This window comes from Ailuropoda melanoleuca, chromosome 3 (assembly GCF_002007445.2).
Source record: "Ailuropoda melanoleuca isolate Jingjing chromosome 3, ASM200744v2, whole genome shotgun sequence".
Lineage (NCBI taxonomy): Eukaryota > Metazoa > Chordata > Mammalia > Carnivora > Ursidae > Ailuropoda > Ailuropoda melanoleuca.
In genome coordinates, this window is record NC_048220.1 from 12,936,409 (window position 1) to 12,952,122 (window position 15,714).

Below are 15,714 nucleotides of genomic sequence, written 5' to 3' on the forward strand. Positions count from 1 at the left end.
TTGCTTTTCTCATGTTCATATAATGCATATACATGGGTATGAAACGGCTGAACTGTAATGACCATGAACTATTGATGCCATTTAACGGGGTTATACAGAAAGTGTCATTGGCGCAGCATGTTGGGGGCTCCTTTTTATGCTAAGGTTCTGCAGGGAAGGAAAAAGTTTCTATACCTTTTTTGGTTCAGTGGCTGGGCCTGAAGAATGTGCTAACAAAAGACAGATTAACAAGAGAAAAATCGAGTGTATTAACATGAGCTTCAAATACACACACAGGAGGACTCAGTGATGAGACACTCTCAGAGTGGTCAGAATTTGAGGTTTATATCGCATCTTAACAAAGAACAATAAATTTGTAGAGAAGTGACAAGGCAAAGGATTTAGGCTTTTAGAGGTAGCAAAGTATAGGAAGGTTAATATATGGGGGAAACTAATAGAAGATACAGGCTATTTAGTGATGTGGTTTGTTGCTTCCTCTTGGTGCTTGTCTCTGAGATCACAAGAGTCTAGAGATACTTTGAGTTTCCCTTCCTGATTTGGGAGAGGTATCTTTACAAAGTTATGTCTTGCTTTTAGGCAAATAGAGTGAGAGCAGAGAGCTTTCCTGGTATCATCTTCTCAATTGACTTCGGCTCAAAATAATCCTTGTGCCAAAGTGGTACAATCTGATACCCTACAATCGCAAATAGGAAATCACTCTACAAAACAGAAATGGCTTTTCAGCTCAGAATCCTTTCCACCTAAGAAGGGTTTAAAGATCCAGCTCCGGGCGCCTGGGTGGCACAGCGGTTAGGCATCTGCCTTCGGCTCAGGGCATGATCCTGGCATTATGGGATTGAGCCCCACATCAGGCTCCTCCGCTATGAGCCTGCTTGTTCCTCTCCCACTCCCCCTGCTTGTGTTCCCTCTCTTGCTGGCTGTCTCTATCTCTGTCGAATAAAAAAATAAAATCTTAAAAAAAAAAAAAAGATCCAGCTCCATCGTTTGGGAAGGCTGCTTGTGGTCCTCACAACACAGTTGAAAAGAGAGAAGGGGACCCTTGTCATGTACACAGCACACCGCTTAACAAGAAGTGGAGTCAGTTAACCACAGGCATTTTCTGAAGAAAACAGTCAATAAAGATTCTACCTTATGTAAACATGTAGATGCCAAGACAAAGAATACAGTTAAAGAGGAAAGGGGGATACAAGCTTGACATGTAGACAGGAAAGCTGTATAGACCACACTGAGGAGAATGCCAAATCTGAAAAGATTATTTCCTGAGTCACACTGGTTGAGGGTCCTAACCAGAGCTAGAAAGAGATAATGGACCCTGTCATATAATATTATGTGAATATTTGTGCCTTTTTTACCAATGGGTGAATTGTATTATAATTCTCATTCTAGACAGCCACCCAGGACATCTTATCATGGCCCTGGGATGGAGTCCCCCCAGTGGTGTTTCCAGTGGAGACTAGAGCTGGGTGATTGTGAACTATTAAAATTCCGGGGTACAGTGTGGCCAAAACTAGCTGAGTAACATTTTTGCATAAGTCTGCATTCACAGTGCTGGTCTCTTTCTTTTGGGGTGTTTTAGTTTGCTGTTACTGCTGTAGCAAAATACAGTAACATTAGCAGTTTAAAACAACCCAAATTTATTATCTCATAGTTCTCTGTGTCATAAGTCCAACATGGGTCTCTTGAGGCTAAAATCAGTGTCAGCCAAGCTGTGTTCATTTTTAGGAGCCCTTTTTGGAAACCCCATATCTCTTTGGTCTTCCCAACTTCTAGAGACCATACACATTCCTTAGCACATAGCTCCTTTCCTCCATCTTCAAGTCAGCCATGGGTGGTTGGGTCTCTTTCTTCTTCAGTTGTCCTAGTTCTTTCAGTGAAAGGCTGTCCACTTTTGAGGACTCGTGTGATTATATTGGGCTTATCATTTCTAATCCTTCTTCCTCCAGAAAATAATAGAGTTAAATATAAGCCACACTTTTCTAGTGTGAGCTGGTCAGCATTGCCTTATGGCTACAGAGCAGCAAATTAGCAGTGGAGTCAACCACAGGTTACCTTCTCCATGTTGTGTTGGGTTGTCCTTCCAGACCTAAAGTGGAAGACAGACAGACAGTGGAAACAATGAAAGAAAATGCAAGAGAGAGCACAGAAGGTGGGAAAAGAGCCTATCGAAACCACAAGAAAGTGGAAAAATCAACATCCACAGAGTTGATTTTAAATTGTATTCTTCTAATCAAATATTCTGATCTTTCTGATCCAAAGTATGACTTAAAATACACACGGATCTTCTTTGTGTTTACTAAAGGAAAACAGAACAAAGCAGTTTGACACTCCGACTGACTTCCTTGCTATCTGATAGTTACCAGGCGTGGGGTGGAAGGAGGCTTTCAGTAAATTTTAAACTACCAAAAAAATTAAACTACAAGCTAAGAAGGTTTGCAAATAAAGAGTTGTCACCACATTTCGTGTTTGGTCTGGACTCTGGGGACAGAGAGGATGGGCAAGTTCCTCCTAGATACCAGAAGACACCTTCTAGTGGTTTTCTGCTGCAGGGAATAGCCCATGTAAGATTCCTGAGCTATGAAAGGATGTTGTATGGAGGACTCTGAACCATTAGGGATCTCAGACCATCTGGCTAGTGAAAGAGTGCCTTGTTCATGAGAGTCAAAGATGTCAAATGGAATGACAATAGCGTTTTGATGACTTATTTACAGAGGAGGACCAGAGATGTGGGGAGAAGAGCAACAAAGAGCCCACGTTCAGAAACAGCCTTCAGCCTGTGGCCCTACATAAACTCCCAGGTCTCCAGAGCCACCACCAGGGAAGTCATGCTGAGCAGACCAGAAAATAGAGGCGCATTCATTACACACACAGCAGAAGCCCAGCCTCATGGGCTCGGCCCTGTTTTTGACTTTCTTCCCAGGGACTTCCCTGAGAAATAGCTTTGGGTGGAGAGAGCATTAACAAAGGGTGTTGATGTCTGCAATGAATGGTAATGACGATCAATTTAAGTGTCAGCCAGGCTGTGGGAGGCACGACCTCCCGGAGGTGTGTGTGTATAGCACTAAGGCACGATTTCGAGGCTGTTGTCTGGTAAGTGGGTGATGTGGTTAAGAAAAGGTTCCTCCAGGATACAGGGAGGCCCATCTCTCATTGGCCAATCTCTCCTGGCCAGGCAGCTTCCCTCAAAGGCAGCTGTATTCTTTGTGCTTGTTTCCACCTGGACACACGAATCCAGTGACTCTCTTTCTGATACCACCCTGTGGTTTGCAAGTCTGTGCCAAAGCTATCCCACGGAGGTAGCGCACTGAGACAATAAATCATGAGCACAAAGACAGTGGGAACTCTGTGCAGACATATCGCATGATGAGGGCTAGGAAGCACATGCCTCTATTTATAGTTTTTAAATTCTGAAATGGTATCTATCCTTTCCCCCACTATGTTTTATCATAATACATCAACTTTAGACACTTGATGGATGTCTGCTACCTCATTCTAGGTTGAGAAAGAATTACTGTGCTGCTCTTATACATTTTCAATTCTAACTAATTTATAGTGATACTTGACAAAATGGCCAGTTTGTCAGAAAGAAAAAGTGCACCAGATTCTGTAGTCCATACAAGAAAGCGTAATTCTCTTAGGAAGTATTTGCAGCCCAAATCTTGGAAATCTAGCAATACATTGTTAATGGTTTATTGATGTTCTTTTGACTGACTGATTCTTTAGATTAATAACTTAAGCGATCCAACATTCTTCACGTAAGGGATCATTTAATGGTAAATCAAGAACCGTTGGCTTAAGCAGAAGAGTAGCTCTTGTTATATCAGTGGTAACTAAATAATTATGGGAATGCCTCCAAAAAGTTCAGATGGTCTCCAAACACATTTCTTTTTGTGTTTTTCTTTTTTTTCTTTTTTTGGTTCTATCATCTCTCCTGTGGCTGATTTAAACACTGGCTGCTTGATTTTTTTTCTCTCTGAAATTAGATTCATCATTTCCTGTGACCTTCCATTAATGTATGAAAATTCCTCCTCAGGTCACTGATTCTTTCTTTTCCCTTTGGATATTTCCTTCCCTCCTAGAAATAAGTCTTTCAGACTCACTCTGCTGTCATTACGAACCTTTGTTTCTGAATTTTTATCAATAAATCTGTCATGCTTCTAGTAAGTATTTCCCATAGAAAATCCTTCATCTGGATACACAGTTGACTGAGGGTGAGTGCTCCTTGAAGTGATATTCAAATATTCAATTGAGGAGAAAAATGGGGGAAAGGAACACTTTAAAGTGAGGATCACATATGGTCAGGAATTCAAATGCCTTTGAGAATCAAGAATGAATTACAAATAAATAAAGCAAAGGACTGAACTAATGAGAAGCTTTGGAAGAGTGAAGACTGGCGGTCTGACCCACAGGCACAGCCTTTATTCAGTATCAGTTTATGTGGGTTGTTGCCACATTAGAATGTGGGCTCTGTATGGCCAGCTCTCCCACTTTCTCAAAAGAAAACAAAATCCTGATTTTGTGTGGTATCTCCCAACTTTAAAATAATGGCACCTAATTCAGACTTAAAAAAAAAGGTATATTTATTTATTTTAGAGAGACAGAGAGAGAGAGTGAGTGTGGGAAGGGGCAGAGGGAGAGAATCTTCAAGCAGACTCCCCGCTGAGCACGGAACCCGATACAGGGCTTGATCCCACAACCCATGAGATCAAGATCAGAGGTGAGATCAAGAATTAGATGCCCAACCAGCTGAGACACCCAGGGACCCCAAAACATTTTGATCTCTAGGGAGGTCAAAAAGAACTTATCAATGGGCCAGATTTGGCATATCAACCACTGCTTTAAAGTCTTGAGAAAGAGCAATTTGGAATAGAGCTATTTTTTTTGGAATAGTATATGCCAGATGTTAGAAAGGATGGTTTGTATGCTTGTTTATGATTCAACAGCCTGACTCCCCCACTTTTTTTTGTCTGCCCTTTGAATTTCTGTACATAGTAGGATTCTAATGTGATTACACTGATGGTTTCCATAACCAGTTCTCCACCTCTCCAAATGTCAATGTTACAATTACATGATCATACCTGTGTGGCGTTCGTGACTCTTGAGTACTCTGTGATTTGGAAGCTCAATATAGAGTGAAAATTACAGACTCAATCTAACAATAGCCTTCATAGGGTGGTATTATGAGCTTTAACAACATAAAATGTCCTTACCAAAAGCTCTACTTAGAAGTGTAAAGAGTACATTTCTCCTGTTTTCTGTTTGCATGGCTTTCCTAACACCATAGACTATTATGTCTATACCTGACAATTAGATTGAATGAAGGTGAAGAAAGTGACTTCTTGGTTTGAAGTTCTTCACAGTGAAGGAAAGACAAGGAAGGGTAAATTTTCATTAGCTATTCAAAATCAGCCTGGAAATGCCAACAGGGAGAGCCAGATTCCCTTGAAGCCTTATGCTTCAGGCTCAATGGTTTTTCTGAGTATGTTTTTATTTGTTCACCTTTCAGACACTGCTCCTGTCTTTCCTAAACTAGACCACCTCCAGTTCCTAGTTGCTCTCGCCTGGCCTTTTGTCACTCCCATTGGAATTGTTGAGGACCACAAGTGCTACTGGCCCAGGCGCTACTCAGAGGGGAGTGCAGAGAATCTGCCAGAGTGATCTGGACCACTCCCCTCAACCTCCCTGGTCATCCTTGATCTAGGAATGGGATCACTTTAATTTGACTCCCTACGTGACAGTGGTGGCCTGATGGCTGGGCAGTCATTGTAGAAGAGAATCATATAAAAATGAAGGAAAATATGAATATGCTTAAAATGGCAGATTTCCTCTTTTGGTTTAATTCAATCAGTCACAAAAGGAAGAGCAACGTTTTCTAGTTCTTGAAGCATGGCGATGGTGTAAAATTGCAAAAATATGTTTTCAGTGGTCTGAATGAGTTGAGGATCGAATGTTAACATAAGCACCATATTATTTTCTAAGGTGCTACGAAAGAATTCGTTTGAGTTTATATTGATTACAGTAGTGAGGTAATGTGCAGCTTGAATATTACAGATTTTTATTACTTATATTCTGAGGGTGGTTGTATCAGTCAGGAGACAGAAACCATGCCAATTATTTAATTATAATTTCATATAAAGAATTGTTAACCGGGAAAGAAGTTGTTATGTAGATAGTAACTAGTAGGACATAAAGAGAGCACAACTCTATGAAGGAGACAGCAGATACCCACTCCTAGGGCTGAAGTATCAAAAGAAAGAGGTAAGGGTTAGTCCTCCCCAGTATGTAACATGTGGGGTCCCAGAGAGCATCCCAAAGCTGAATACAGAAAAGAGCATTTGGAATACATAGACAATGTTAATAATTGTCACAACAGCGATGACTTCCAGCTCCTTCAAAAGCTTATGGAAAAAATAAGTTTTGATTTTCTCAAAGCAAAATATGTCATTTGAATTTGTTCCCCAAAAAAAGAATTCTAGGAAAGGAAGATCGTCAATCAATTTCTTAAAGACCATTGGTTCATATTTATAGCTTCAATTTTTTCAATTTCTGATTTTCAGGAAAAAGTGTATGTTTAGTAAGACAGTTTTGCCCCCAAAGTGTACTCTCTCTCAAAAAAAAAACTGCTGAATTTTAAAATATCACTGTTAGAATTCATTTCGTGCTAAGCCAATGACCAGTTATTAAAATACAACTGTGTCTCATTAGAATTAGGTTCTAGTTATAGGTTTCGTGCAGGGAAAAGACTCTTTAAAAGTGGCTAAAATACAGTTGGATATTTAATTCTCTTATGTAAATAAAGGCTAAGGGTGACACTTGAAAGCTTATAGGGTGACTCCACCATTATTGGGAACTCAGGTCCATCCAGGTGTCTGCTCCATCATGTTAGGGGTCACATGGATATAGTCTGGTCCACGATGGCTGCTGGAGCTCCAGCCATCACATCCATGTTTTAAGCATCAGTAAGAAGGAAGGAAAGAGGAGCAGGTCGTGGACATGTCTTACACAATTCTGCAAAGGGGTCTGCACACTTTCAGCTGGGAAATCATGTGCCCAGCTAAAAATTGGGGCTCTCTTAATTTGAGAAAGTTGGGCAGAATAACTACTGGTGGGGAACTAGTTGTCTTTGCCAGACTGTGGGAGGGATATTACCTCATCAATCATAAGCCTTGGTGTGAATACTATTATCAGCTCCTTTTTGAAAGCGAGACTTCAAAAGTAAGGAATACTGGCCAGCATATGAGGACACCAGGCGGGGGAGAATGGAGCCTGCTGAATGGGGTGGATGGAGGATGTTAAAGACAAACCTCCTCTATTTTATAATTTTGCTCAGAGCCAGCACCAGCTCAACTCCATCTTTCTTATTTATTCATTTGTCCATTTAAAGAATTTGGATCCTATACTAATAGGGAAGGGGTCATGAATCACTTACATTTATTTTGTTTCAAAAGACGAAATTTTTAAAAAAAATTTAATCCTTTGGTTGTGCTCTTGCCCCCCCCCCTTTTTAAATAGGGTAACACCTTCTAATGCCAAGTTGGGTTTGGTTATTATATGCATCTTTGTGAGTGTCTCTCCCTTCTCGTGAACCCCAAAGGGCATGGAAAAATGGCATCATATTGATAAAATGTGATGCTTTCCAAGACATTCTTTAAATATCCTACGTGCAAATATGGTCAAAAAGAATAATTCAGACCAACTGGGGTGAACGTTTCTCCACGGTTGCTTGGGGTAGAGCTGGCTGGCTTTGCAAAGTAGTTCTCTTTATAAACTCACAACATTACTTTATGATGTGTCTGCATGGCAAGCCAATTTCTTAAGTGATTTAACTATACGTATTTAGTATTTTCCAGTACTTGGGCTTTTAGAACTAACATATAGGGGAGAGCTACTGGCTGGGCTAGGCCTTGCAAGAATCACTCACTGGTGGAAAGAAACATCGCAATGTTCTCCATGAGACACTGCAGTTCCCCAAAATTTCACTTCTTCCAGCTACCTCATCTTTCATATTTTGGTAACTTTAAGCACAGTAAGACAGCGATTTCAGGAGAACATTGAAGGAAGAAAGAGATGATGGGAAAAAAGATGAAGATACGATTAGGAATTTGACGATGCTCTCGTGTTTGCTGCAGAGAAAATATCGATAGCGGAAAAATGCCCGCGTCCACGAAGGTCCATCCCTAATCAAACCAGGGAAGGGACTGCAAAGGGAGCACCATCTGGCCTCTTGGGGTGGCCTTTGCTTTCACCCCCCACTCATTATACCACCCGAGGTCCCCCTGGCCTGTCCCCACACCTGGTTAATAATGTAGATTTCTCTCAGGGACATTGGTGAGATCAGGAAAAGGATCCGTATCGAACATTCCGCAGAAGGACAGCATCGTCGAGAAAACCACTCCCAGCAAAATGAGCCTTGTTGCTTCAGGAAAAATGCTGTCTCCAGTATCCCAGTCTGTCTCTCCTGCTTTTTCCATCTCAGAGGCCTGTCTCCTCCTGTGCCCTCTTCCCATCCTCCCTTTCATCTCTTCCTTCTCCTCAAGGGCAGCATAAAGGCCGGTGGGAGCTTAGTTACCTTCCCGTGAGACGTATGAATCATATATTAAAACCGGGATAAAAACTAAAGAGGAGAAGCTCTGTCGGTGGAATTTGAGGCAGAATGAATCATGGAAAGAGCCGGCTACTGGAGCCAAAGAGAGCTGGAATTGGTTCCCAGTTCTGTCACTTAAAAACGGACTGTCTTGGGCAAGTTACTTGTCTTTTCTGACTCACAGTGTCTTCACTTATGAAACTGAAACAATCATACCTGCCTTCATGTGAGATTAATTGAAACTGTGTATATAACAAATTAGTACAATATCTGATGCATAGTTGGTGTTCAGTAAATATTAATTCTCTTACCTGATCCTAAGGAAGACAGGAGTTGCTGGGACAAGTTAGGGGGCCTTCCCAGTATTCTGATCTGCTGGGAGTAGTGTGTGCGTGCGTGCGTGCGTGCGTGCGTGGGGGGCGGGGGGAGAAACTGTGAGCAAGTTTAGGAGAAGTAAGGTTATTCAGTTGCATCGATTTTTCCTGTAGTCTTAAGTCCTTTTGTTATCTGCAACTTCCTGGTATGAAGGAAAATGGGAAAGGAAAACAAGGATCCTTGTTAAACAAGGTGCCAGAACCAAGGAAGCAGAGTGATTTGGGGGTTATTTCCCCCATGTGCTGATAAAAACCTAATGAAATCATGTCCCCAGATTCCTTGTGTTTTTTAGATCCTCTTTCTCTTTTGGAGGGTGCCAGTCAGGTGACACATGTTGTTTCTGTGAGCTCCGTTTTCTGTCCTGGCTACCCTGGGGCCAATGCATTCTTTTGTCACATGTGTTAATATCACTGTCTTAGGATCTGTCAAAATGAACAATCGCTTCCTTTTCTGTGCCAGAAGTGATCGGATGGTCTTATTTGCAAAGATTCAGTCCTTCCCCGGCACCAAAATACAGGAACGAGGCATAGGTCTTCCAGCTTTTTTTGTCCTTTATCAAATGCAATGCCCAGGTTTTTTGTATTCTAGCCGGCCATCCCTGTGCCCTCTGAACTCAGGGGTCTGCTGTGGTCCGCAGGGTCCAGCCTCAGACTAGGCACTGCTCCTTTTGTGCTACAGAGCCTCTCGTCCAGACCCGAATCCCCCTTCAGGAAATGATGTCTCAGATGTCTGACAGTAATCTTTCTTGGGGTCTAGGCAATAATCTTCACCCTTGATGAAACTGACTCATGCCTCTCCCCAAGGTAAAAACTCCTTAGCCTTCTACCCATGATGAGATTTTATCAGCCCGCCCTTCTGGTTTGTTTAGGAAAATCATGAGCCATGTTGTTACAAAAATTATTTTGAAGATAGATAAATAATATCTATTATAGTATATAGTATTAATGTGATTATATGTGATTAAATATAATGCATTAATAATTTATTATTGATAATTATAACTTAAATTTAAAATAATTTAAAATAATAAATTATGAATATAATGTATAATATATAAAGTATATTTATAGATGACATATTACCTGTGTTATCTATCTTCCATATATATTATATATGTAATATGTAACTATAATATATAAATAGACAATATTTATCTAATTGTATATTATCTGTTATCTAATATTTAACTAGTATCTATACTATTTATCTGTATGGCTAGAGATAGAGATAATACAAGGAATTAAGTACAATAGCTATTTAAAGAACATCAAGCAAATCTGAGCCTCTTCATCCCCAGGAAGATCTATAGATATTTTACCAGGAAGGGTGTAGGCTGGGGTTGCATTCTTGGTTTGACATCTACGGCCCCAATTTATTCCTACTCCATTCCCATAACAAAGAAAAGTGGATACATGGTAGGTTATAAGAAGTTTACCCCCTTTGCAGGTTTTTCTGATAATCCTCATAATATTCACTATTAAATTCCTTCTGCAGGGGCTCTTAACCTTAGACTAATGGGTATTCATTAAGTCTGACCTATTACTGTATCTCAAATAAAATACATATTGTGACCAAAGATATTTGATCAATTATTTCAATAAAATTAGTTTCACCTGTAATCATAAGATTTTTATACTTTGCCTTTAAAATCATAGGCTTCAGAGAACTGTCAAAAGGATCCATGGCACTAAAAAGCTAAGAATCCCTAAGGGAGTGGAAGAAGGTCTTTCTAGATTATCTGCAGTTTCATTAATTTAATTGTCACAGTTCTTAGTTCTGTCTTCCGCAGTCTCACCACCATGCCTCTGTTGGTTTGTGCCGTGTGTGTCTCTGATCTTTCTCTGGGCAGAACACTACTTTCACTGCAGTAATAGTGCAATTCGTAGTGGAAATTTTCTTCAGATTTTTTTCACCATTTACTGAACAAATCTTATGTGCTAGTTACTATCTAGCTGAAGAGGATACTAGGTCAAAAAAAAAAAATTACTGCTCTTTATCAACTTAAGATCTAAGAGTGGTTTGTGTGTGTGTGTGTGTGTGTGTGTGTAATGAGTTCTTGATTTATGTTTCCCCCGCAGATCTTGGAGACATCTGAGGTTTAATGAGGACTTTCCAGCATTCCAGACTGCTGCCCTGCAATGAAGCTCTGAGTCATGGTCTCTGGGTCTAAGGAGTTGGCAACAATGTGGAACCCCAGGACAGCCAACCTGACTAACCTTCACTCCGAGCAGAATCCCAAAATGAATCTGGCGTGAAATCAGAGCAAGCCCAGAGAAAGACTTGCTTGTTAATGGAAACAGGAAAGGAGAGAAAGGTTTGCAACAAATTGCAACAGACTTTCCACCAATCTAAAGAGCCCACCTTCCTTATCAACCAGGCCGTTCTTTGTGGTGACTCCCATTCTAGCCTTTCGCCAGACACAGAGCATGTCAGTCATGCTGGAAAAATAAAGACAGGACCTCAGAAAACAAGACCTGGAACGGTGATACTCTCAAAACGGTCCAGTAGGAGAATTATGTCGGAAAGTCAGCCCGGCCCCCCTGTGATCCCGTCCCGCAGGCCTGGATTCCGGGTGTGCTATATCTGTGGCCGAGAATTTGGGTCCCAATCAATTGCTATTCATGAACCCCAGTGCTTGGAGAAGTGGCGAATTGAAAACAGCAAGTTGCCCAAGCACCTGAGGAGGCCAGAACCCTCCAAACCACAGCCTCTTGGGGGCAGTGGGTCCTATAATCTTCAGGCAGTGAACGAGGCAGCATTCCAAAGTTCCCAGGCTCAGCTGCTGCCCTGCGAATCCTGTGGCCGCACGTTCTTGCCAGATCGTCTTCCTGTTCACCAGAGAAGCTGCAAGCCGAAGGGTGACGGGCCCAGAGCACCAACCCCCAGCACTTCGGATGATCGCACTGGTCCCAGGAAAGCTGCTGGTGGCATCCCAGCCCGACCAAAGGCTCTCATCTGCTACATTTGTGGTAGGGAGTTTGGCACTCTGTCCCTTCCCATTCATGAGCCCAAATGCCTGGAAAAGTGGAAAACAGAAAATGACCGGCTCCCCAGGGAGCTCCGCCGAGCACTCCCACAAAAGCTTCAGCCACTTCCCACTGGACAGTCCAACGAAGAGGGGCCAAGTCAAGTTCAGCTGGTGCCCTGTCCAAACTGCAGCCGGACCTTTGCCCCGGACCGCCTCCTGGTACACCAGAGAAGCTGTAAAGCTCAACCGAGTGGGCCAAAAATGCAGAATTTGACCTTAGGGAGTAAAGGTGGCCTAAAACAGTCCACTAATTTCAAGCAGCAAAGCAACATGGCAGCACCCACGGTGACTGATAAGGTAATTCGTGCCACGTGAGGTACTTTGGGTGGACCCACGGGTACATTATGCCCCCGCCCCCGGGGGAATGAGAGAAAACTATTCCCAGAATCAGCTGCTTCAACCCCTAGGACGGTTTCTTTCAATGCCTTACGTCTGCCTCAGTGCAGCCTGTCCAAGTCGACCCCGGTTGGACCCTGCATCTCGGTTGGCAAGGTCGGTATAAGGACATCCCTGCCTGGTGGGTTCATAGTCCTCTTCTACTCTGTCGCCTAAAAGAAAGAGAGATGGACATCCTTCTACCCTGATTCCTCATACCAATAATCCTTGGGAGAGACTGTTATTTGAAAATGAGTCATTAATGCTGTGTCTACATTGCAGAGATATAATTCCCATTCCAACGGCCAATATTTATTACCGGTTTATTTTAGTCATCTACCTTAGGAATTCGTTTTTGGCAACCCTGGGTTATGCTGAGTTTATCTTACTAAAATAGAATGTGTGTCAAAAACCCCAAATGACTTTAGCAACAATTAGGCATTGGAGCACTCACAGAAATCGACGCGCTCCTCAAACACAGCATGTTTTCTTTTAACACTTACATGATTATGATATGTGTGAGATTAACCCCAGGGCACGCTCTGAACCAACGAGATGTGGGTTCATGCTTCCCAGAAGTGCTCAGTTCCCACTGCTGCTCTGTGTCCTGTGTTTGGGTTGGACAGCAAGCATTGATCCCCACTTGGGCGCTTGGGAAGAAAAGCATGACTCCCCGGGTCCCCAACCTGTACAGCGAAGTATTGTTTACCTGAAGGTTCACCATCAGCACAACTGGGGAAGAATGCTAATGAGGGTGGCTCCCCATAAGACATGGTCCATGTGCTTTGTCCTGCCATTAAGCCCGGGGCATGGCTGCACTGTTCTGTGTCATAACTTACAAGATGTCAAATCATGAGAAATAGGCCGTGGTCAAAATCTTTTCTCTATGGTTTGCTACCTAAAGCACCCCACCTGTAGGGATACTTTTTTTTTTTAAGTAGGCTCCACACCCAGTGTGGGGCTCAAACTCACGAGCCTGAGATCAAGAGTCCCGTTCTTTACTGATTGAGCCAGCCAGGCGCCCCTGTCTTTTAGTGGACTGCTTGGGGGAAACTGAGGTTACCCAAGCATTCTAAAGGATTAAACCAGAAGGACTGGAGGGTGGGGTTTGGGGGACGGGAAGCAGCCTTTATTTTTACTGCAACTTTTCTTCCTTACTTTTTTATTGCATTATATTGGCAACCTTCTAGTACTTTTCCCTCGCTTTCAGGTTTAAAATGAAATGATTAGAAACTTACTGGTTTAGAAGATTCCAAGACAATGATCGTAAAGCCCAAGAGTCAGACTGAGAGAGGCTGGGCAAGTTTTCCGAATGAACATTGAAGAAAGAATGGCTAGTTTCTGTGCCGAACTCAAAACCCACACTTTTAAGTGTGGCATGAGCTGCAGTCTGGTCTCATAAACATGATCTGTTTTTCCCATCGCCTGGCTGTTGCTTGTCTTCCAAAACGTGTGGGGTCTGGATTCAGAGAACACTAGAATCCGTGTCTCAGGGCCACACAGCAGCGAGTCCGTTAGCTCTCTGCCTCGCAGCCCTGTTTCCTGAGTGCATGCATTTGCTTCACGTGTTCTCAGTACAGATCCCGAGATAGGGGAGTGTGGTCAGGATCCCGGCTCTTGTTGTTGTAACACATACTTTGTGCCAAAAGGCTGAGCACAGCGTGTTCTCACTCAGTCACGACTGCTAAAAGAGGCTGGCCTGGGCCCACGGCTTCGCAGGAAGACACCTCCTGACTCAGCCGGTCGTCTGGAGGGGAGATGTCAGAAGGAGAGGTCACCACCGTGGCCCTCGGGGACTCAGGCGTTTACATCAAAGTGGGGGCTGTCCGTCAGAACAAGGGCATCTAGAGGACGTGGCTCTGTCACAGCACCACCAGCCCTGCTCTTAGACCTGAGGAGGCGCGTGTCAGCGGGAAGTTGGCGCTCACGGCTGTTAGATGTGTGCTGGCCCGTTTGGGGACCACACAGGCTTTGGTAGAGGGCATAGGAAGGTCATCCAACATAGGGTCCCTTTCACTGCTGGACGTAAAGCAGGCTTGCATGAATTAAAATGGAGAAAACCGGTCGGCTTCAGAGAGGCATAAGGTCTCTTGAAGCAGTGGACTTGAATTCTTCCCTAGAAGAGATCTTTGCCATTCCACAGCGCTTTTCAGCAGGAAACCTCCCCCCCGGGCAGTGTGGTTTCCTCTTTCAGCTACAATTTGATCTATTGCTGTTTTTCTTTCTTTGTGTCATTTAAAATTTAGGTAGTACCATTTATCATTCAAAATTGAGATATTATGGGAAATCATCCATTTCCCATGAAGATCACTGCCTTGTGCACGATCATATTTCAACATTTCATCTGCCTGTGTCAGCCGACTTTTGGCTATGACACACACCCGTTCTTGTCACACTTCAGATGCATGTGGCTTCTCTTGTCAATCAGAATCTAGAATCCTTGCTCTGACTTCAGATCAGCATCAGCCAGCTTGCCTGACGCTCTCGGGAGGGCTCAATCTCGTAGCGAATTCAGGTGAGGAAGAATATTTTCAGCCCCATGACCGTGGTGCTTGGAAAACAATTCACTCCAGTTGGGCAACAATGACTGTTTCGCTGGCAGAGTGAATTACCCTCTGCTCAGAATGTTCTTCCAACATAGACTGGCTCAGTTCTTTTATGACACAGGGGCTGCTGTTACCCTTCAATCAAATCTAAAAGCAAATAAATACCGTCCAAGGCGAGTTCTTCTCCAAGACTTCCGCGGGCATTTTGTTTTAGTTCTGCTTTGCTCACTAACCACCGTATGCGTTTGAATTGTTCCGTTGCTTTTCTTCGAGAACACGGGTCTGAATTTACCCTTTCTGATCTCACAGGCAAGCTCTGAAGGACGCTAACAGTATGTAAGAGGAATAAAACCCTGAGTGAGGATCTTTATTTCAAAGGTGTGACTGCATCTGCATTATATGGTTTCATGAGCTGAATCACATTTCCTTTCCTCAAAAAAAAAAAAAAAATGGAAAGCCTGCATTAGCAATCTCCACCTTAGCAAGATTTTAAAAATGGTGATAAGTCCAGATGAAATTTTGATGCATAATATGGAAACCCGTAGGTTACCCTTTTAAATGTTAATATTGCATTTATTTAATCTATTAGATCTTAGTCTCTTTAGTAAACCTACTGTCTATTTTAGTAAGCAATTTCCTAAGTGATGCTGAGAAGTACAGTAATAGGGGTCATTATTGCTCCTTATTTTAATATGAGTGAATAAATTTTAGTGCTTGCATTTTGATATTTGGAAAAATGTTGCCCTTTTCTAGAACCCGATCATCTTTCATTCTTTGATTTCAGGCCCTTTCTGGCTAATTGGAACACA

At 42.6% G+C, this 15,714-nt stretch overlaps 1 protein-coding gene and 1 long non-coding RNA gene across 3 annotated transcripts in view; one reads left to right on the forward strand and one right to left on the reverse strand.

Moving 5' to 3' along the window:
• Positions 1-15,714, forward strand: part of LOC105234362 (zinc finger protein 474) — a 55,620-nt gene that overhangs the window by 18,871 nt on the left and 21,035 nt on the right. The window contains exon 3 of one of the 2 annotated variants that reach the window (XR_004623992.1): positions 11,035-12,476. Coding sequence is in view for 1 of the 2 variants with exons in the window: in XM_019799379.2 (XP_019654938.1) it covers positions 11,247-12,299 (1,053 nt within the window). In the remaining variant the exon portion in view is untranslated. Of the gene's footprint in view, positions 1-11,034; positions 13,654-15,714 lie in introns of those variants that run through there. The other variant, XM_019799379.2, reaches the window with a different exon arrangement.
• On the reverse strand, positions 11,850-13,730 carry LOC117801456. The gene is made up of 3 exons (XR_004623993.1): positions 13,598-13,730; positions 12,415-12,532; positions 11,850-11,972 (listed from the first exon to the last, which is right to left on the reverse strand). It is a non-coding gene; the product is annotated as an uncharacterized LOC117801456 (long non-coding RNA).